This window comes from Pieris napi, chromosome 20, assembly GCF_905475465.1.
Source record: "Pieris napi chromosome 20, ilPieNapi1.2, whole genome shotgun sequence".
Lineage (NCBI taxonomy): Eukaryota > Metazoa > Arthropoda > Insecta > Lepidoptera > Pieridae > Pieris > Pieris napi.
In genome coordinates this window covers 2,816,050-2,837,443 of record NC_062253.1, presented here as the reverse complement: position 1 = coordinate 2,837,443, position 21,394 = coordinate 2,816,050, and the positions used below count along the sequence as shown (strand labels likewise).

Genomic DNA, 21,394 nt, shown 5'->3' with positions numbered 1-21,394 from the left:
TATTTTTATTTACTTATATTAGCGGTGTTCTACCTACTTACAGGGAAAAGATGAGAAAATAGGGTAAAGAAAAGCAATACAATTTTTTATTCAGAGTTTTATTGCATTATTGTCGGGTTACAATTTTTTTCGAAGTACATGCCGCTGTTGTTACAATACCTTCGTTTGTAATTCTTGTTACAGTTATCTCTGACACACCTGCAATTAAATTATGAACAATTAAAAATAATAATAACTTTAAGTTTATAATGCTTATGTAATATATGTTTTAATTTCAGTTACCTAGTTTCATCACGTAATGTATTTGTTAAATTTTGTCGCAAAAACGAATTTATATCATAAAAGTCCCATTAATACAGCAAAAAATTATTAAATGGCAACTCTAAAAAGTACCTAAATTTAGTTCCAAAAATTGCCGCGGGACTTCTTTCATGAAAAGCACTATACTACAGATACTAGAACGTTCTCAGATTTATTTAAAAAAGAAACAGATTATAAATATAGTTAGGTATGTCAGTTGCCATCACTGCTTGACTTTTCGCTGGTCACTGGTTAGACGTTTTTTTGTTGTTCAAGAAAATATTCACTAATAATTATTAATTTAATTAATAGTGTTTTCGAAATGACTGTCGTAAATTTTTTCGTGTTAGATAATTTCATTGTTTTGTACACAAATTTAACAGCTACCCTAATATAGGTCATGTTTATTTACTTGACTGTTGTGATTAGACTTACTAGAGTTTAAATTCATGTATTTTATCAGCTACAAGTGGTTATATCATAAAAATGGATAAAGGCGTAACGTGTGAGCATCTTAATAAGCTCGCTGATGTTTTAGACCAAGAACTATGGCAGTCAAAGGAGGTGAGATTTAATTGATTTTACTTTTGCCTAACCTCAAATGACATAAAATTGATAATTAGCATTCTTTACCTATGTTTGGCTTATGCAATGAGCACTGTTACCGTCTAAACATTACAATGTTAACACAACACAAAGACAAGTCATTGTTTACAATTACACAAACATGTTATAATGTATTTAAAATCTTCGTCCACTTTGAAATAAATATACAACATACGTATTTTATTCAAAAAATGAGCTTTATATTGTGTCGGCGATAATCCATTACTTGTAGACATATACATTAATTTCAATTTTAATAATATAAGTTGCAATTAATTTTAATTACATTCCTATTTATATTCTTATTTTTAATATATGATTTTAAAGAGCTGCTATGTAAGAGAATAAAATTTAAAGTTTGATAAACAATTTTTTTTCGATTTGATTAATTTTAATTGTAACGTTTTTATTTCCAGTCTCTGACTTGCTTTGACTGTGGATGCTCAGGGCCAAATCTTTGGATCTGTCTTCAAACTGATTGCCGGCATATTGGATGCTCAGAAGTTAAAAATGACCATAGTACTACACACCAAAAGGTAATTAAAAATGTATAATAAAAAGTATAAGCAGGTAGCAATAACTCAAACCTGGTAATATTTTACCTTTAAGCAGCTTATTAAAATTACTATTAAATTAAAAAAAGAGATTCTTTTTTATGGTTTATAAAATGAAAAAAGCAATATGTGTCTTTGTTCAATGATAATAAAACATGACTCATAAAAGCTACTATAAAAGACAATAAATTGTATTAACCTAAAGTCTAAAGTACAGCGTGTTTGGCTTGGCTTTACACTTTTGTTTAATATAATATAACGGATTTGTTCATGTTATTGTTACTATAAAAATTTTTTTCCTCAACAGAGATGTTTCCTATACAGTTTTAAGGAAGTAATGTGTCTAAAGGACTTTAAATGTAAATTAACACTTCTGCAGTTCAACAATAGACATCTATTGTTTTCAGTTGCCAATTTATTTCTATTTTAATATTGTTGTAAAAGCTTTAGTTGTATGATTTTAAATGTGTTAATGCAGATTGTTCACATATACAGTTATTTATTACTGTTGATAAGAAGCCCTTTGGGACTCAAGCGGAGGTCAATCATGCATTATGTATGTATTACGCGTGATTGTGACTGACCTAAACTAATGTTTGATTAATTAACACATGTATTTATGGAACTTTTGCAATTTTACTTGCAAAGAGATGAATTATGTTTTTACTGGCAATGATGCAGTTAAAAAATAGTTTAAAGTAACACTGACTCCAGTAAATTTAGAATTTGTTATGTCTTGTGTGATCTTGGAGACTCCAGTTTTGACCCACATAATATAGGGTTTTCGTCTACAGTATATATAGCATTACTATTTCCTAGATCACAATTATTTTTATTCAAATCAGCTAAATTTGTTATAAAATACACATTAATAATATGTGGTATTCTATTCCAGACCTATCCTCTTCATTGTGTTCATATGAATATATCAACGGAGAGAATATGGTGTTACCTTTGCGAAAAAGAGGTGCACATCGGCGCTGCCCTTGCGCATGCCAAAGTGAGTTATTATATATTTATATTTTAATAACTGTTGTTTTTGCAGCGTGTTTAATGTTTAATAAACTGTAGATTTCTAAAATGGTATAACCTTGACGCATATTAATTTGATTTCCTAAACATTTTTTATGTCATTTTTTACTTAACTTTTAAAGGACACTCACATTGCCAGAAGGCTCTCGAGTTCGTTGCCGGCCTTTTGAAGAATTGGTACGCTCTTGTCTTGAAGTGTTTTCAAGGTGAAAATCGTGAAATATATCTAAGATTAAAGGATTCTCTATTGAGACAAAATTTCGCGTATCGGAACCGTTACATATACGAGTACATGTATGTTCGTGTAACATTCATGATGTATTTATAACTTGATGTATACTATATATTATAATGTCTCTTTGTAAACAATGATAGGTGTCTGAGATGGTGTAAAGATGTGTGCACAAAAGAAAATGCCATCAAAAATATAACTTATTAACAATTTTATACCAATCGGTTCAATTTCCGACGATTTCCTATCTTAAGTTATTACGTAATTAGCTAACCTAACAAATAACATGTAGTTCAAATCAATATTACAAATCCTTTTTGATTCTAATTTTATCCACAAAGAATTTACCGCTTTTTTTCTTGACTTGGCGACGGAACTTGATCCTCACAAAACTTCAGTTTGAAGTCCGTGTAACTCGACTTCGACTGTAGTGGCCTTCTTGTCCATACAATTTAATGTTTCTTATATACACTCTTTAACGCCAAAGCCCATTCAGCAGTATATAGAGCATTATAATCTAATATATAAAATTCTCGAGTCACAATGTTCGTGGCTCCGAAACGACTCGACCGGTTCTTATGAAATTTATAATGCATATTTAGTAAGTCTGAGAATCGGCTACTATATATCTTTCAAATCCCTAAGTGATAAGGGGTGTTCACCACAAACTTCTATTTTTTATTTATTAAAAAAATAATGTTTATATTTTTTATGATACAGCATACAAAAATACACACAAACCCTTATTTTCACCCCTCTACGATCTACCCCGTATTTTTTTATTATTGTAGATAGTTATTTTTATTGAACTAACAAATGTTTCCTAGAAATAATATACATGGCAAATATAAAATTTAAAGGCTTTTAAACAAACAGTTGGGTGCCCATTCAACAAGTATAGAGGACATGTCAGTGAGCACTCGGCTTGGTTCTGTCGGTATCAGCGTCAACGACGAGGAATTGGAAGACGAAGAATATGATGACGATGGAAGATCAAGAGGTACATCAATCGCTTCATTCGTTTATGGGTCTTGGCCCTTGTTTGTATGTGTCTTTGATCATTTTTTATAGGCGTAGGAGATCAGGTCAAATAAATACTCTAGATTTTATAGCTCTGTATTTTATAATTGTATTGGATAGTAAGCAGACGGTTACAGCAGTGTTGGCCTAGTGTCAGCGTGCATTCAAGTATTACGTAACGAATTTTGGGGGGAGGGGGTCCTTTTGTAAAACGTTATGATGCGGGGCGGGAATTGTTTATTGTTAATATTTTTTTTGACTTTCCAGTACTTTACACAACATAATGGTAACTTTTAGGTATAAAGAGTCACTGGGGTGGTCACGAAACGTTTTACTATACTTGGGTACAGAAAAACGTTACGGCGCGTTACATGGGGGGGGGGGGGCTTGTCAATAATCTCCAAAAAAAATGCGTGACGTAATACTTGAACGCTCCCTTACGTGCGCATGTAACACTCACTCACTCACACAATTGTAAAAAATAATTTGCCCTTACATACAGTGAAGAATTTATTGGGCATTCAATATTTGACAATTACGATATATTTCCAGGTCTAGTAGGTCTTCAAAATATGGGCAATACGTGCTATATGAATGCAGCGTTGCAGGCCTTAAGTAATACGCAGCCTTTGACGTCATATTTCCTCGAATGTGCTGCGGCGGTGGCTGTTCTATCAGCTGATAAGAAACCTGGTTTAAGTCGGTGAGTGGTTTTATATTTTCATATTGTCTTGCAGTTTACTAGGTTTTTATTTATCCGTCTGCGTGGTTATCCTGTGTTTTGGCAAGATTTTTTGACAAAAACATCATAGTACTGTTTGACAGAGATAACGCTCTACAATGCCGAAGTTAGCTGATTGTCTCTTTCCAAAAGTCGATGTACGATATGGATACTGTATGCATTATTGTTCAGTTGATATTTAAATTATAAAAACTTTATTAATGACAAATAGGTTGTGAAAAAATTCATATACACTAGAGAGTACCTGTATTGTGGGTAACTAAGATGACAATTATTCCGCTTGGTTTAATGTTACAACAATTATGTTTGAATGTGTGAGTTTGTGATTGGATGTGTGTGCGCATGTACTAGAGAGTGTAGCTAAGAGTTGTTTTAAGCGTGCGCTGTGTCTGTGTTTTGAAAACGGGAAATAAAATTCAGCTAGCGTAATTTGTATGTGATTTGTGAATTTGTATGGGAATGGACCGTGCCTTTCTTAATTTTGTATGAGATATGTTTGTTACAGGGCATACCAAAAATTAATTAAAGAAATGTGGAGTAGAAAAACTAGAGGCTATGTTGTACCAAATGGTATTTTATATGGGATACGAAATGTAAGTATAATTAATAATGTTACGACAAATGAGTGGGGGAACAAAAAAATAATAATATGTTTATTATGGAATATAAGATACAGATGTCACTTATTAGACATACATCCCTACTCATCGGCAAAGAAGACAGAGGGTGTAGGCCGAGAGAGAAAGCCAGCGTAAAATCTATCGGTCAGCCATTTTCAGCAACTCCATGTACCATTCGTCGAGTCGTTTTAGAATTTCTGTGTGAATTATTTTATTATTTTCTTTATTCCTACATAATTATGTATTAAAAAGAGTGGCTGAGAGTTTATTGGCAGTTCTTATCTTCCGTTCGCCCTTGATTTTAGAACTGGCAGTAAATGTAAAATTAGAAGCATTTCATATATATCTTAAAATATATAAATTACGTGTCACGTTGTTTGTCCGCTATGGACTCCTAAATTACTGAACCGATTTTAATCAAATTTGCACACCGTGTGTAGTTTGATCCAACTTAAAAGATAGGATAGCTTACATCTCAATTTATACCCGCAATATTATTTTATTGCAAAATATTTATTATTTGGTAGTCACAATTCTAACAGATGGCGCTGTGTTTAAAGTACAAATGTTTCACATAAGCTACAATTTAATAGCATAACCATCAAAAAAGCATGTTGGTCCCTATGACTGGTGTTCTCCTACCGTTTCCCTTGAATGGTATGCTACTATGTAATATAACAAAAACCTTAGCCACAGCAACGCTTGGCCGGTCTGCTAGTATATATATTTATTTTCCTTGACGTTCATAAGTGTACATTGCGTTACCTATATGAATTAATGATTTTGACTTTTGACTATTTACATTGTATATTCGCGGATGCCTGGCGGACATAATAATAGATTACAATCCAACTATAATGACGTAACAGTATTGTCGAAATAAGACAGAGGTAACCATAGCGGTTCTTGTGCATACTCTAAAAGCGTCTTTAATACTTTGTTTTAAAGTATATTTTTTAATTTTAGAGGAATTTTAGTTTTTTGTATTTTTCTACATCATTTTTATATTAAAGGTACACCCAATGTTCCGTGGCTACCAACAACACGACACTCAGGAATTTTTACGATGTTTCATGGACCAGTTGCACGAGGAACTCAAAGAACCGGTATATTATTACGTTTATATTCATTTTACCACGAGTTTTATAAGGCCAGCAACGCACTTGCGAGCGTTCTAGCAATGTGAGTATTCATAGGCGGCGGTATCACTTAACATTAGATAAGCCTCCCTAGCTTATGCGTAAAATCTATTCGCGCAAATATAGCTTGAACTCAGAATAGAGCGTAAAGTTTAACTTTTGAAAAAAGAACGAGTCGTGTCTCTTGACTGTGATTGGTAGAGACGCTGACCAATCACAATCAAGAAACGCAATTCGATTTTTAAAAGTGTTCCAGCAGCTATTTAAATTATAATACTACTTTCACCACGTTCCACCAATTATTACAGAGCTTTTAAGCAAAATCTATTCATACAAATATTATCCGGTTTGAATTTAGAATAGAGCGCAAGTTAGTTTAGCTTTTGAAAAAGAACGGTTGGGCCTCATAGCCTAGCGGTCTTATTAAATGGCAGCTAGGTGACGGGTACCGGGTTCGTTTCCCGGTTCGAGGGCAAGTTTAATTTAATTTAAATTTGTTCTCGGCCTTTGGGAGGGTTGTGCGGTACCGGGCGAGTGCCTAAACCGTGCATGGAGGACACACGGTCGAATTTCTAAAGACAAGCACGAATTATAAAAAAATATACTATATACCTATACTTGACGCTGGCTAATGCACAAATCGTGCCAGAGCCATAAAAAAAAAAGAAAAAAAAAAGAACGGTTCGTGTCTCTTGACTGTGATTGGCTGAATGCTAACCAATCACAATCAAGAAACGCAATTCGATTTTTAAAAGTATTCTAATAGATATTTAAATTATAATCAAATTATTAGTTTGAGCTTGTAGTTTTATGGTTGAGCCTATTAGATCTTGTTCCGGTCCATTTTTAAATATTTGTCTAATTAGTGTGTGCGTGTGTATGTATGTGTGCGTATTTTCTTTTCAATTAATAATTGTTTGGCCAACACGGTAAAAGGTGTTTTAAATTATTATATAACCTTATAATATATAATTATTATATATTATAGGTTTGGGATAACACAGAAGATAAAATTGTGTCCGAGTCGGAAGGTGAGCCCCAAGAGACAAGGACATTACATATACGACGGAGAGCTGTTTCCTCTGGAGGTATAGTTTTTGATGAATTTTAATAGAGATAAAAGTATATTTTGCTTCTTTTTTTTGTGAATCTGTTAATAATATTGGTTGACATCAAGTAGGTCACCGACCACCAAATAATAGACAGACCAATAAAATAATAAATCTATTCTGGGGACAAATTAACTATGTTTATAGCAACACTAAGTATGATTCAGGGCGCCTTTAAGTATTACGTTACGCAATTTTTGGAGATTATTGTAATTAATAATGCAAGAAAAAAATATACATTTTAGTTGGATTTTTATTAGATGTTGGTAGATAGTAAAATTATTTATAAGCACCAAAAAGGCGACGGTAGCACCAATTTCAGCCGCCGGCCAAGAAAAGTACTGTACAAAAAAACTCAAAATTAATATGTGCTTTTAATTAATGTATCCATGCTGGTGTAACCTCCAACTGTTTAAAAAAAAAGGTGCGTGTACTTATGTACGCGCGTAAGAAGTTATGCTTCTTTGGCATTATTAAAAATAGTTTTTGATTGCGTGCAAATAATTAATTACAATTAAATAATCAAAGACTGGAAAAGGAGTCATTATAGTCAATAAAGTTCAGTTTACATTTGAAAAATTAAATAAATAAATTATTATTATTATTCTCTTACATTAAGTGTAACATAAATTTTATTATTATTCGAATGTTGTTTTTAAATTATGTCCAATGCCGTAGCATCTTCCGTGGGCAACTTTATTCTGTTAATTTTATGTCACGGTGCGCGCGCATCGTAAAATTTCACTCTCATCAATTTTTCATAACGCGCCTAAAGAAGTATAACTTCAAAAAGGAATAATAAATTGGAGAAGTCAAAGGCCGGCAACGCAATCACTAAAATAGGCGTATACAATTTAAAAAAAGGTTTTATTTCACTATATCGTCTGCAGCCAGCGATGCGCCATATTTTGCGCGAATGCGGCGGAAGTCACCTGCTTCATCATATAGCGAACCGAGACATGATGGATATTTAAGGTAATTATTTAGGGTAATAATACATTGTGTAAGTTTAAAGAAAAGTTATTTTGTAACAAATACATTTTACTAGCTGACCCGGCGAACGTCGTTCCACCAAAGTCTAATCATATCGTGTTAACTTTAGTTAAACTTAATTTTGTATTTCATTAAGGTATCATTAACACATCTGTTTTTGCAAATACAGAAATGTTTTATTGATTGCCATTGCGAAAAAAGAATGGCATTTCACACATTTATAGGCCTCTTCTCTCTAGCGCCAATATTACGATACTGCATGTTGAAGCACTTTCTGATACTGATTTTTGTTTTGTTATCCGGCGCAAGATCAAGTGTTTATTTTATGTGCGTAATTTTGTCAACAGATGGCACCACATGCTATTTGCATTCGTAAAATTAATTAATTTTTTTTTTCGATAACATATCCGATATTGTATTACTTATTCTGCTATTCGGAGCGGAGAAGAATCCATCAAAAATGATATAACTAACATCGGTCCAGCCGATCTTGAGTGTTGTACTAATACGACTCTGTTTTATATATTTAGGTTAACATTTCCTTTAATAAGGGTATTCTGTCCTTCAAGAAAAGTACATTCAGACCGTCAATGCACTTGCGACGTGGCATTGTGCGTTACAGAACTCCTGCCAGATTTAGATTTATAAAAAAACACGTTATATTTTCTCATTAAAATTTCGTTTCATACTTTGAGTTTAATGTTTTTTTCGTGAGAGTTAAAGTAATTTTTACTTAGTGCCAACTATTATTGTTAATTCGAGAACTACTACTAGTATTAAATATCAAAGACTATTACTTTATAAATATACATATGTATTTAATAGTATTTATAAGTATGGAAGAGAGCAGTGTTGTCCTAGTAGCTTCAGCGTGCGACTCTCATCCCTGAGGTCGTAGGTTCGAACCCCGGCTGTGCACCAACGAACTTTCTGTCTATTTGCGCTTTTAACATTCGCTCGAACAGTGTAGGAAAACATCGTGAGGAAACCGGCTTGCCTTAAACCCAAAAAGTTGGCGTGTCAGACTGATTTGCCTATTAGATTGACAAATCATGAAATGTATACAAAAATCTGAGGCCCAGACCTAAAAAGGTTATAGCGCCATTGATTTATTTTATTATATGTTTTGAAGATATGTTTAATCGTATAGAATACAGCAGTCTGATGGATATCCATCTCGGCACCGACGATCAGCGAGTTTTGGTGGTACACAGCACTTCACATACAATGTACATACGCAACAGATAAATGGTATGTTTTATATTATTCATAACTTTCACTTAGGAAATTTCAAATTATGTCACTATACGGTCGCAGATATATCAAACTCAATTTTTTTTTATTTATATAGGTAATCAAGTACAATTATGAACGTCAACAGAACAGATGTTAAATTGATTCTAATTTAAGGGCGTAGAGCGTGCAAGAACTGGCAAGAAACTCTCCGCTACTCTTGCCAGTGTAACGTTCTTATATAATTTGTTAAATGATCAAATAAACAACAACCAAATAATAACCTCTTAGAGAGTATTGTTGTCCCTTATTAATTCCCAAGGTTTAAAATGAGCAGAATTTTCCAAATTCCGTCTGCAAAAACCAACCTAGGAGTTCAGACTCTCATTCGTATTTTTCGCGAATATAAAAGAATAAACACTTCTTATAACGCTTGACATATTCGGTAGTGGGCTGATCAATTTTAAAAAAAAAAGCATTCTGAAGTTCCTGTCTGATACCTATAAGGCAGTTTTGCTGGTGATTTCTTGCTTAACAAAAAATTTAAAAAATTTTGTAAGATTTACTTTTACCATAATCTTAATATCTATAAATTACGTGTCACGTAGTTTGTCCACTATGGACTCCTAAACTACTGAACCGATTTCAATCAAATTTGCACACCGTGTGCAGTTTGATCTAACTTAAAAGATAGAATAGCTTACATCATAATTTATACCCGTATTATTATTTTATTGCAAATTATTTGTATATTATTCGACAGTCACAATTCTAACAGATGGCGCTGTGTTGAAAGTACCAACGTTTCACATAAGCTACAATTTAATGGCATTACCACCAAAAGCATGCTGGTCCCCATGTCGGGTGTTCTCCTACCGTTTCTCTTGAATAGTTTACTACTGTGTTATATATAAAAAAACCTTAGCCACAGCAACGCTTGGCCGAGTCTTCTAGTTGTCATATATTTTAGAAAAGATAGTTTGCAACATATATTGTAGATACAATATTATGTATGATGTGGTGAATTTTAATAAATTAATGAAAGTCTATCTAATTCAGGTCCAACAAAAGATATAAATTCGAGGGACCTGGGTTCTGAATCGGAGTTGTCTTGTTCGAGTGAAGCTGAAGAGAGATACGAGACATGCTCGAGTGGGGCCAGCGATATTGTGGAAACCAGGGCACGAAGGTACATATAACATTTATTAGCAAATATACATACATGTACAGTACCAAACTAATAATATAATGTAAAAAAGGGTGCGTGTACTTATGTACGCGCGTAAGAAGTTATACTTCTTTGGCATTATTAAAAATAGTTTTTGATTGCATGCAAATAATTAATTACAATTAAATAATCAAAGACTGGAAAAGGAGTCATTATACTCAATAAAGTTCAGTTTACATTTGAAAAATTAAATAAATAAATATTTATTATTATTCTCTTACAGTAAGTGTAACATAAATTCTATTATTATTCGAATGTTAATTTTAAATTATGTCCAATGCTGTAGCATCTTCCGTGGGCAACTTCATTCTGTTAATTTTGTGTCACGATGCGCGCATCGTAAAATTTTACTCTCATCAATTTTTCATAACGCGCCTAAAGAAGTATAACTTCAAAAAAAATTAAATATATTATATATAATATTAAATACATAATATACACAATGTCGCTACTGTGTACTTACTCTGCAAACATATAAAGATGAAACATGATGCTAAAGCGTTCAATGATGAGGTTTTATATTCTAGGAAATCTGAAGATCTTTTCGTACAAAATTTATTGGCAATAGTGACTGAAGTTAGGAGAGAAAAGTGCTGTCTTTAATATAATTTAAAAAAGCAAAAGTGCAAAATACACCAAAAATCATTAGGGGATTTAACATTGGTGCTTGAAGGACTACACATATTTAAATTCCTTTTAAACTAGAGTTAAAAACACAATACAAAAAACGAAACCAAAACAAGCATAGAAAATAAAACATTTTATACCATATAAATAATGTTACGTAGATCTTAAATTTATGGAGAATCACATCCCATGTTGGCTAAAAAAATACCTTTTAATTAAAACTTTAATCCTTTTTTCGGGTGTTATTTGAAGATTTAAACAATAATTTAAATTTACTCTTAAACAATTAACATAATATAAACTGAAAGATATTCTCAGAAAATTTTATTTTATTACGTCAATATATCCCATTACACCGTGGTCAAAGGGATTTATTTATTTCGTAATTCTAAGCTAATATAAATTATATACAGCAAAAAACAACTATACAAATTATTAAATACGTAATACCTATTTCGGCTGTGCTGTGTTATGTTGTGAGTGTGTGTATGTGGTGTGTGCTGTATGTGTTAAACTATACTGCTGAAATCTTAAAATACAAATATTGCTATTTAAGGGCCTCATAGCCTAGCGGTCTTATTAAGTGGCAGCTAGGTGAGGGGTACCGGGTTCGATTCCCGGTTCGACTGCAAGTTTTATTTTAAATTTGTTCTCGGCCTTTGGGAGGGTTTTGCGGTACCGGGCGAGTGCCTAAACCGTACATGGAGGATATGGTCGAATTTCTAAGGCAAAAAGCACGCATGATAAAAATCTTATACTTGACGCTGGCTAATGCACAAACCGTGCCAGAGCCATAAAAAAATTATAAAAAAAATATTGCTATTTAAAAATGATTGTCATATGTCAAAAATCTATTGACGTAAGTTTGACACTTCGCCACTCTATAATCTATTATCCTAATAATTTCCAGCAAATCCAGTGGCAGCGTCTGCGCAGGTGGGAGCGGGGATGGGACTCGCGGAGTGCGATACCGTAGTATCGTGTCTGACGTCTTCGATGGGAAGCTGCTCTCGTCTGTGCAGTGCCTTATATGCAATAGGGTGAGTATAAACGATTAGTACACATGGCACAATGTATGGAAATAATTACATGTTCACATTTAATTATGGTTTTGATTTTTTAAATTTACTTAATTGTCGCAGGTATCGACTCGCGTGGAAACATTCCAAGATTTATCTCTGCCAATACCTTCGCGCGAGCATTTGGCCGTGCTAAGATGTCAGCAGCCGATTCTCAACCATCCACACGTCTCTCAGGAGTCTTGGGTGAGTAGACAAAGCAAAACATTACTAATTATTGTGTTATATTTCAAATTTTTTTTTTATAATTAACGCTTAACGCAACCCGTACGACGATAGCGTAGCCTGGGTTTTATTACTGCCGACGCTTATTTTATGGTCCTTCGATCCGGAATTTTTAGCTCCTGGAGTAGTCCGACTCCTATACTAGAAATGAGAAATTATACATATAAATTATACGAGCATTACTTGACTATGACTCCCATATATGTCAAAATCCAATATATCTTTGTGGTACCGGAGTCCTACGTAGTGCTCCATGTTTCTCAATCTTCCCTTAGACAAATACGCGTCACAAGACGCGAAATCTTTCGTTCATAAAATATGACCACAAATTACGCCCGGGATTCTTTAATATACCAGACATAATTCAACCCAAAGATAATAATTAAGGCAGAAAGATTTTATCTTTAACTTATCTTAATATTTAGCTTCTGCTACGATTCTATGGGAGATATAAAAAAATCAATGGCGTAACAACCTTTTTAGGTCAAGGCCTTAGAATTCTGTATCTGTTTCATGATCATTTATCTAATAGACAAGTTGGTGATCAGCCTTCTGTGCCTGACGCACGTCCTCGACTTTTTGGGTCTAAGGCAAGCTGGTTTCCTCACGATGTTTGCCTTCACCGTTCGAGCGATGAAGCCACCACTGCTCTCTGCAAGAGATAGGAATAAAAACTACTAGTTGTATTGATAACATCGCTGATTTATTTCAGCTATGGTGGCTAGTCAGCTGGCTGCGGTCGTGGTTCTATGGTCCGATGGTGTCGCTGCAGGACTGTCTCGCTGCCTTCTTTAGTGCTGACGAGTTGAAAGGCGATAATATGTATAGGTAAGCATAGTCTGAATAAAACTTAGGTGTTTACTTTGTAACCATAGTAACAAAGAATAATATTTAGTTCACGTTTTATAACGCATATGTGTGTTATCAGATTATACTCAAGATGACGATTTAAATAAAAATTAAATTAATATTACAAATAAGATGTTTTTCGGATCCATTCCTTAAAGTCTCTCTAAAAAAGAAGTTAGGGAGCGTTCAAGTATTACGTCACGCAATTTTCGGAGATTATTGACACCCCCTCCCACCTCCCACCCTCCCCCCATGTAACGCGCCGTAACGTTTTTCTATACCCAAGTATAGTAAAACGTTTCGCGACCACCTAGTGACTCTTTATACCTAAAAGTTACCATGATGTGGTGTAAAGTACTGGAAAGTCGAAAATAATATTAAGAAAAGCGCGTAATTCAATCCCCGCCCCGCATCGTAACGTTTTACAAACAACCCCCTCCCCCCCCAAAATTCGTTACGTAATACTTGAACGCTTACTTCAATAATGAAATATTTGTAAATTTCAGTTGTTCCCGATGCAATAAACTGCGCAATGGCATCAAAATGTCAGGTGTGATGAAGTTACCGGAAGTACTGTGCGTGCATTTGAAACGCTTCCGGCATGAACTCATGTTTAGCGCTAAAGTTGCTGCGAGGGTCTCCTTTCCTATTAACGACCTCAATATGGCGCCGTATACGCATAAAGGTAATACAAAATTCTCAATATTGTTTTTCTCTTTCTTTTTGTGTGTGAGAGAAAGTGACGGAAAATCTTAATCCAGTGACGAAATTAAAATGTATAAAATGCATCTATTAACAGAAAAAGTGTGTTTTTACTGTATGTAATAATTATTAGAGCAGTGTTGGCCTAGTGGCTTCTACTCTCATCCCTGAGGTCGTAGATTCGATCCCCAGCCTTGTTCCATGGACTTTCTGTCTACATTCGCGTTTAGCATTCGCTCAAACAGTAGAAAGTAAATCATGGTGAGGAAACCGGCTTGCTTTTTAGACCCAAAAAGTTGACGGCGTGTGTCAGGCACAGGGGGCTGATCACCTACTTGCCTATTACATTGACAACTGATCATGAAAATATACAGAAATCTGAGACCTAAAAACCTTTTTAGGTTCTCCTATTCTCACATAAGATTTCTGAATCTTAGCGCAAGTCTGACATACGGGAGTTTTAGTTCTAATGTGCCCGACCAAAAGGTTTGCCATCTCTGACATGTCAAAAAATAATAGCTATCACAGCGCTACCGCGTGTCAATGTGTTTTTGACTTATACCTTAAATCCTTATAATTTTTTACGTCTAGTTTTGTTTAAGTTATTATTCACACTTTATTGCTGTTAACGTACAATTGTAAACACCGTTAGATTGTAATCTATCTCGCGAGATTATAAACTGTCGAAAGATTGTGAACCTACAAGATTGATAAAAATGAAAAAAGAAAAAAAAAATTATTTAATTCCAGAATGCACCTCAAAAATAACCAGATACGCCCTGTGCGCGGTGATATGCCACGCGGGGACGGCGGGAGGGGGGCATTACACGTGCATAGCGCGGACGAACACGAACACGGACGACAATTGGTACGCGTTCGACGACGCCACGATAACGCCCGTGCCCTTGCAGCATTTGGCCACTTGTGAGGCCTATGTGCTGTTTTATAGGTTAGATTTATATATTATACTAGCTGACCTGGCTAACTTCGTTCCGCCCTACAACCTTATAATATCGTTGTTACTTTAATTTAACTTATTTTAGGATTTCATTAATGTTAAGTATTACATTAATGCAACTTTTTTGCAAATACAGAAATGTTTTATTGCTTGCCATTGCGAAAGAAGAATGCCAGTTTTACACATTAGGCATCTTCTCTCTAGCGTCAATATGGCGATACTGCATGTTAAGCACTTTCTGATATCCAACATCTTTTGATCAGGATCAAAGCATGGTTATGCATCTCCTCATTCACCTCAAGATCGGAATTTCTTCAACTGACACGAATTCGACGTAAAATGATGCGTAGTTTGATCAACAGATGGCACCATATGGTTTTTGCATTCGTAAAATTAATTAATTTATTTATTGTTATTCGATAACTTATCCGATATTTTATTGCTTATTCTGCTATTCGGGACGGAAACAAATCCAACAAATCAAAAACCATGGCAATCGGTCCAGCCGTTCTCGAGTTATAAGTGTTGTAACAAACACGACTTTCTTTTATATATATAGATATATATTATATAAAATTCCCGTGTCACAATGTTCGTTCCCATACTCCTCCTAAACGGCTCGACCCTCATTCAAACTCCTAAGTGATAAGAGGTGTCCACCCCAAAAATGTATTTTTTATTTTTTAGACAATTTTTTTTCGTTTTTTTTTTATTATTCAACATACAAAAATACATACAACCCCTAATTGTCACCCCTCTACGATCAACCCCTATTTTTATTATAGTAGATTGTTTATTTTGATTGAACTAAAAAAATGTTTCCTAGAAATAATATACCTATGTACACTTACTTACGTTATTATAAAATTTTATTTTGACTTTTATTATAGAAATACATATATATATCTTCTATGCGGTTTTTAATTAAACTCCTAATCTATTAAAGCCACACAGACCGATTTTGATGAAATTGTGTGGTTTAGATTTATAATTATTTTTTGTACTTTTAAGGGTTGTAATTGTATAATTTAAAATAATTTCAGGAAAGTGAATCCCCAAATGGCGATTTTGCGTCAGAAAGCAGCGGAGATCCTCGAGGCTTCTAGCAATGAACCCAACGATATTAAATTTTATATTTCTAGGCAATGGATTAATAAGTAAGAATTCTTTCTGGATTTTCTAAAATAGCCTTGATTTTTAGAAATTTTAAGATGTCTGTTAGAAGTTCATATACACCAAGTTACCAGGACTAATATACTTACTTTTATGGCTTTGAGCTTTTGAATAAATAATAATAATAAATACCAACCAATAAAAAAAAATAATAACAGAAATATGGTTGTGACAAAATTTCCCCGTCTTGTGTGGGACCAGATTAAAATTGTACGGTGGTACATGGTACATGTTTAAATTTTTTTAAAGGTAGTCATAGTTATTGTTACATCGAATGAAACAAAAGTCGTATCAGACCTTTAGTATTCGTGTGTGCGAATACACTCTGTATTTATAAAAGTTTCTTTCCTACATTTGTTTATCCTATATTTTTTATTTATTTATTTATGTTCAAAAAAACAAATCCCTAAATCAACAAGAATGCAATATCAAATTAACTCTAAAAAAAATTAAGAACCGACTTAAGAATATTTACAAAATGAAACAAGAATTGCTTGCCTATTAGATTGACAAATGATCATGAAACAGATGCAGAAATCAGAGGTCCAGACCTAAATAGGTTGTAATGCCACTGGTTTAAAAAAAAAGTTCTTTGTTATAAATTCCCATTATTGTGATTAAACGCAGGTTCAACACGTGGGCGGAGCCAGGGCCCATAGACAACAGCGACTTCGTGTGCGTCCACGGCGGAGTGAGGGTGGAACGAGCGCCTCATTTGGCCGCACTCGCCGCCAAACTGCCCCAGCCCTTGTGGGAGTTCCTGCACACTCAGTTAGTCTACACTATTCTTGTCTATGGTTCTATTGTGGAACTCAAATTCAAAAATCATTTATTCATATAGGTAACAAAATGTACACTTATGAACGTCAAAAAATATATATTAAATATAATTTAACATTAACTGCCAGTTCTCAAACCAAGGACGTAGAACGGAAGAGAAGAACTGGCAATAAACTCTCCGCCACTCTTTTTAATCGCCAAGTTTTTGAAGTTATACTTCTTTAGGCGCGTTATGAAAAATTGATGAGAGTGAAATTTTACGATGAGCGCGCACCGTGACACAAAATTAACAGAATGAAGTTGCCCACGGAAGATGCTACGGCATTGGACATAATTTAAAAATAACATTCGAATAATAATATAATTTATGTTACACTCAATGTAAGAGAATAATAATAAATATTTATTTATTTAATTTTTCAAATGTAAACTAACTTTATTGACTATAATGACTCCTTTTCCAGTCTTTGATTATTTAATTATAATTAATTATTTGCATGCAATCAAAAACTATTTTTAATAATACCGCGCGTAAGAAGTATAACTTCTTACGCGCGTACATAAGTACACGCACCCTTTTTTGTTTTACAAAACGTTTGTAAGTATTTCCGAACTAATGTGACTTAGGGTGCTTCAACGTAGCAATTTTTCAATTACCACGCACTTGCGATCTTTCTGTAGTACTGTCCATGGGCACTTATTGTTTAACATCAGGTGAGCCTGCTGCCCGTTTGCCCATGTTCTATAAAAAATACTTTGTATTCAGTTTTGGTCATATATAAGTTTATGACAGCTTGAAAATCTAGACTTCCCAAAATATTTATAAGAATAATATTCACAATTTATTATTTTAGTAATAGTTAAGTATTAATGAAGTAAGATCGTACTGATGCTTTAGAGGCAGGTGAAGCACTAGTGAGCGTTCTGACCATGGGCGAAAATTCTACCGCTCTAAAGTTAAAAACTAATCGTTAAACATTCTAGCTTTGTTTCACTAAAGAAAAAGGAAATGGCTGTATTTTTGTTTTTAATAGTTGAAAAAAATTGACTAAAATTAAGTAAAATATTCTTAATTTATTTATTACGTTTGAATATATCCTTATTTATTATAATTTAAATGCATATACATAGTTTTGGCGGTGGTCCGGCGGTGACTCACGCGCACGAGTGCGGGGCGTGTGCGCGTGCGCAGCACAAGTTGAGAGCTCGGAGAGAGGCTGAGCTCACGGCCTTCGGAGATCTACATGCGCTGTTTCAGGTATTAATTGCGATATATACGTTCATAATTCATTATTGCTTAATCATTTATATCTTAAGTAATATTTTTCTTAATGCTTGATAATTTTGAAAATTTAATTTCAAAATTGTACATATTAAGAGTAAGGACTTGATACTTAATTTTTTTACTTATATTTATGTTATATATGTCGCAGTCAACTAGCATAATTAGCCGTTCAATCAACAGCCTAGCCTCTTAACTAAACAGCGTCGTTTACCTAGCGGCCTTATTATTAAGGCCGTGATATATAATTAATCTTGGTCTCTTATAATTGGTATGTAAATTTTAAATGTTTGACGTGTTCGACAGAAAAACTGTCCATCATGATTCTATCATGTATGTAAATAGTAGTTTATGCAACTGTCATATAATAGAGTGTATTAAAACATGAGTGTACTTTCAAAATAAGATTACACGAGTGTTTTAATACCTAATTATATGCAGTTGCATACACTACTTTGTTTAATCTCATGTTTATTGGTAGCTACATTAAATGAAATGCAATATAAAAGAAACAAAAGTCTGTTATTGGTCTATGGGCTCGGAACCAGCGCTCACCACAGATAATGTGTACTTAAATTGAATTGAAACCTCCTTGGTCGGGACACATTGTTCTTTAATAATTAAAAAATTATTTTAAATCATTGTTTTGTTAGGAGAATAATGCTTTAATTTAATTTTTCAATTTTCTTAAAGAAGTATGTGAATAAAATATGCCAATAAAAGTCTGTATTTCATAATTAGAATATTACCGAATGAGATTATATAAATATTTTTTTATTTTGCTTGCTAATTATGAAAAATTTTACATATTAAGAGTAAATAGACTTGATACTTAATTTTTTTTTACCTTTATTTTATGTTATATCATTGGTTTTAGTATATAAGTTTTGAATTTGTTCGACGTGTTCGACAGAAACTGTATCCAGTTCATGTTTTCACCATGTATGAAAAATAAATAATTTCCTTAAAGTGTCAATAAATAATGAAAAATGAACACCTTCCAGGAGCAAGAGCAGCCCCGCGCCATTTACGCGATAAGCATGTCGTGGTTCCGCCAATGGCAGGCCTTCGTAAGGAACAAGACGCGGCGGCCGCCCCCGCCCGTCGACAACACGCCCATACTTCACAAACAGGTATTTTTTGTATATTAAAAACATTTACGATCTAGCCTAATAAGTCATTTAAGTTGAATCTAATTTAATAAAAAGGATATTTAACATAAGAAAGTGTCCAATAACACTACTTATAGTATCTATAAGGGACCTTTCAAGTATTACGTAACGAATTTTTGGAGGGTTCCTTTTGTAAAACGTTACTATATTGAATTACGCGTTATTGTTAATATTAATTTCGACGTTCCAGTACTTTACAAATGACTTGGTGCTTTGACCAAACCATTGTCTTAAGTTTTTCAACCATGACGTGCGTCTGCGGCCAGGTCTCCTTCTACCTGCCACTTTGCCTTGTATGATTAGTTGAAGGTTACGGTTACGGAGCTCCGTAACATCCCTGCTTAATAGTAGTTTCTTCTAAATTAATAAATTCCTATAGAAGATTAAATACTAATAGAGGACACCGTGAGCCATTTCTGCCAAAACCCCAAAATCTTTTAGCCGATATCAACTCCGGGGAAATAAATACAGATAATACAACTTTTTCTACAGCTGTGATACTTTTTGATATTCAACATCTTTTGTCTTCAGTCACCGTGACCACGCACGCTGTAAAGCACGCGAAACGTCGATTAAATTTAAAATTATGAAAAATAATTGTAAATACATAACTTCAATCCGATAAAAAATTGTTTTATTATCTAATAAATTTTTTTTTCAGGAGTTAGACGGCACAACGAAATACACGTTGAAGCAAGGCTCGGATCACGCGCAGCTCAGCGAAGATTTGTGGCGATTTTTCATAGACATTTATGGGGGCGGACCGGAAATCCGGCTAAAAGTGCCGGAAGAAAATTTACCAATAAAATACTCGGAATCCGACCGGGAAGAGTACTGCACGTCGGATACAAACATACATAACGTGCAGAAGAATCAATCGCTTCAAAATATACGAAAATATGACGAACATTGCCAGGAAAATGGTTTCGATTCGGATATTCAAAATGGCCTCGATTCGGACACGAATTTATATAAAACCGACTCGGAATTACCAAATCTAAAGAAGGGTAAAGTTAGGAAGAATAAACGAAGAGTGCGTAGGAGTAATTTTAGCAGACATTAATGACTGGTACTAAATTTTCAGCCTAAAACTTGGAAATAATTCTATATAATTTATTCTAAATGTCCGGGATTTTTTACGTCTTAAATATTTATCAGTTTTTCGTTTTTAATTTCCAACTTATTAATTGTATTGCAATATTCGATTTTTTATTTAATTTTCCATATGGACACATTTTAAATTAAAAAGGTTCTATTCTATCATTTGAAGCAATTTTTTTTCAATCTATTTTTGAGGGTATGTAACTAAAAAGATGTATACATACGAATTCCTATAATTGTATTAGCAAGCTGTGTTGAACTTATAATAAAAAAATAAAATTAAAAAACAAAAATTAATAGTATTGGGATGAATAAATCTATTTGTTACATGGAAATAGATGATTCTAGAAAATAGTACGAGGGATTCTCAAACTGACATGTTTTTTTTTTATTTACGTAAAGGACATTCCTTACCGCTAGGGTTGCCAACGTCAATAAATGTACATGTGTAAATACTTTTATTTCTACACAAAAATAACTATTCATATTTTAAAAAGCTTGTGTTCATTCGCGAATTATGATAGAATTTTTATAGTTACTTGGACTTTTGACAACCCTAGTGTTTGTACATTCTAGTTTATTCTCGGTGAGCGGGGCGTGCATTTATCAAACGGGAATCTTTTCTATACGGAACGCGA

At 33.6% G+C, this 21,394-nt stretch overlaps 1 protein-coding gene across 1 annotated transcript; it reads left to right on the top strand.

The window, feature by feature from the left end:
• Positions 1-522: 522 nt before the first annotated feature.
• On the top strand, positions 523-20,993 carry LOC125059742 (ubiquitin carboxyl-terminal hydrolase 20). The gene is made up of 21 exons (XM_047664288.1): positions 523-864; positions 1,323-1,442; positions 2,356-2,460; positions 3,601-3,724; positions 4,297-4,447; positions 4,992-5,079; positions 6,120-6,212; positions 7,234-7,333; positions 8,245-8,329; positions 9,498-9,598; positions 10,640-10,769; positions 12,346-12,475; positions 12,578-12,700; positions 13,452-13,567; positions 14,095-14,273; positions 15,041-15,239; positions 16,292-16,405; positions 17,049-17,192; positions 18,333-18,459; positions 19,488-19,616; positions 20,317-20,993. The coding sequence occupies exons 1-21, from the start codon at positions 787-789 to the stop codon at positions 20,716-20,718; spliced, it is 2,838 nt and encodes a 945-aa protein (XP_047520244.1). The 5' UTR covers positions 523-786; the 3' UTR covers positions 20,719-20,993.
• The last annotated feature ends 401 nt before the right edge of the window (positions 20,994-21,394 follow it).

Coding starts and splice junctions, on each gene's coding strand:
- LOC125059742 (XM_047664288.1), top strand. CDS start 787: ATGGATAAAGGCGTAACGTGTGAGCATCTTAATAAGCTCGCTGATGTT. Junction 12,701..13,451: donor ACGTCTCTCAGGAGTCTTGG/GTGAGTAGACAA, acceptor GATTTATTTCAG/CTATGGTGGCTAGTCAGCTG. Junction 18,460..19,487: donor ATCTACATGCGCTGTTTCAG/GTATTAATTGCG, acceptor AACACCTTCCAG/GAGCAAGAGCAGCCCCGCGC.